General features: G+C 42.5%; 1 protein-coding gene across 2 annotated transcripts in view; it reads right to left on the minus strand.

Moving 5' to 3' along the window:
• The window catches only part of UBR2 (ubiquitin protein ligase E3 component n-recognin 2), a 119,359-nt gene that overhangs the window by 68,346 nt on the left and 49,050 nt on the right, over window positions 1-1,963 (minus strand). For both annotated transcript variants that reach the window (XM_019516393.1, XM_019516392.1), the window contains exon 17: window positions 1,127-1,237. In XM_019516393.1, coding sequence (XP_019371938.1) covers window positions 1,127-1,237 — 111 coding nt within the window. The remainder of the gene's footprint in view (window positions 1-1,126; window positions 1,238-1,963) is intronic.

Genomic DNA, 1,963 nt, shown 5'->3' on the forward strand with positions numbered 1-1,963 from the left:
TGACTGGCCTGGAGGTAGGCCAGGGCTAGTGTGAGCCAAAGGTCCCAGTGAGGGGACCACACCCGAAGGGGAACCGGTGGCAGGAAGATATATGGCCCGGTATGACGGCAGCAGAGTCCGTCTGAAGGGAGGAACTCAGTTGGGGGTCCTACAGCAGGATTCTGGGCCCCATCGTGGGGGACTGGTGCGTATGAGAACATCATGATGTCATCAGCGAGGCTTGGGCTACGGTGTAGGGGAGGAATGGAGCCACAGATAGCGCCCCCTAGCAGAGGCAGAAAATGGGCAGCGTCCCGCCTAATTACATCTATTAATTAATCAATCAAGACCAAGGCACGGCAGGCAAGAAGGTGGTTGGTTTGCCCAAGAACAGGTGGGAGGGCCACGCGGAGATCAGCCCCAGTAAGCCCCCGTTACACAAACTAAAGATTCTTAATACTAAGCAATGACACCCTCTCCAAACCTATAATGAAATACTCCTGTACATGTGCAGTTTTGGATGGTGTACAGTAAATGAGATGAGAGCCATTAATGAATGGTGAAAATAGAGGTATTTAGTAGCTGTATCATTTACAGAACACCACCCGTTAGAATTCACTGAATAAAAATACGAAAAACATGTAATGAAGGGCAAAAGTAAACATTTTTAGAGCACCAATAGAAGCTTTGGTCCAAATGCCTTTCAATTAACATTATACTCCTAAGTGAGTTTTGAATATAAAACTTGGATGTTGGATCTGGGAGTGTAAACTACACCAGCTTGGGCACAGACTTCAGGGCACTGCAGGGACAGGATGCATGATTGCGCTGGTGGCACAGCAACAGCTGGAAGCCCCTGCTCCTCTCCTGGGAGCCCAACTGTTTTATTGTGCCTCTGGCTGGGTAATTCATATATGGAACCGATGTGCACTCTGACCTGCTCTGAATCTTTTTCTGAGAGACCCTACTTCTGGGCTCACAACTCCAATTCCAGCCTGAGCCCAACTACTAAAATCGAGTTTCTGTGGAGCTTGTGACCTCTCTCATTAAATGCCGCATCTGGGGTCACAATCCCTAGTTTGGTAACTCCTGATTACATAACATAAAACAAACGTTTATGTACCACAGCTAGCAAATAAACACTTACTTGATTTACAAGAGAGAACCCATTTCTTCTCCACATTCCTGCATGCACTTGGGCACATAAAACTAGACATCGTAGAGGGTGCTCTATTAACATAGGTGGACTAAGTTCACTCTGTAGAAGATAAAATATGAAAGCCTTAATGTAATTAGAATTGTAATTTTTTTTTCTTCTTTTGCTGGGGGAGAAGGGGTGATGTGAAGGCTTTTAAAGAATTTTAGGAACAGAAAAAGGTAACAAAATCCAAAGCCAATTAAATTGCAAGGGCTGCATAAACTCAGTCATGTCTTCCTGTTAATTTGTTTCATATTTTACCTTTGCTTGATATAGTACTACTACCTGAAGTCCCTAGTCTTTGCTGTCAGTTTACTCTAATATCCCCTAGTTTTCAAACTTCCCCTTAATGTGAAAAATGTACCCACACCAAATCATTTAATATATTTTTTTAAAGTTTACACAGAACATCATTTATACTCTTAGCTGGCTGGCTATCTTCCCTTTGCTCTGCATATCCTTTTATTTATTCAAAAGGAAACTAAATCTTTCAAAAGACAGTGCAGTTTCTTCTACCAATTCTGTTCCCTCCTTTTATTTTCCATGGTCTCTTTCCCCGTGCCCCCCCACCCCCGCAACACACCCAGACATACTCTCCCACATCCCCTGCAATATACAAAAGTAAAACTGCATTTTGAGCTATTATGCAATCAGTTCTACATATATAGCACAAATACACACAAATCAGGACAAAAATACATTTTCTAATCAAATTAATATATTATTATGGGTGTTTGATTTTTAGTAATAACTAGTTTTTTCCCCCCATTCTAAGATGGCAAACTC

The sequence above is a fragment of the Gavialis gangeticus genome, unplaced genomic scaffold, assembly GCF_001723915.1.
Source record: "Gavialis gangeticus isolate Ggan-Ray unplaced genomic scaffold, GavGan_comp1, whole genome shotgun sequence".
In the NCBI taxonomy this organism is placed as follows: Eukaryota; Metazoa; Chordata; order Crocodylia; family Gavialidae; genus Gavialis; species Gavialis gangeticus.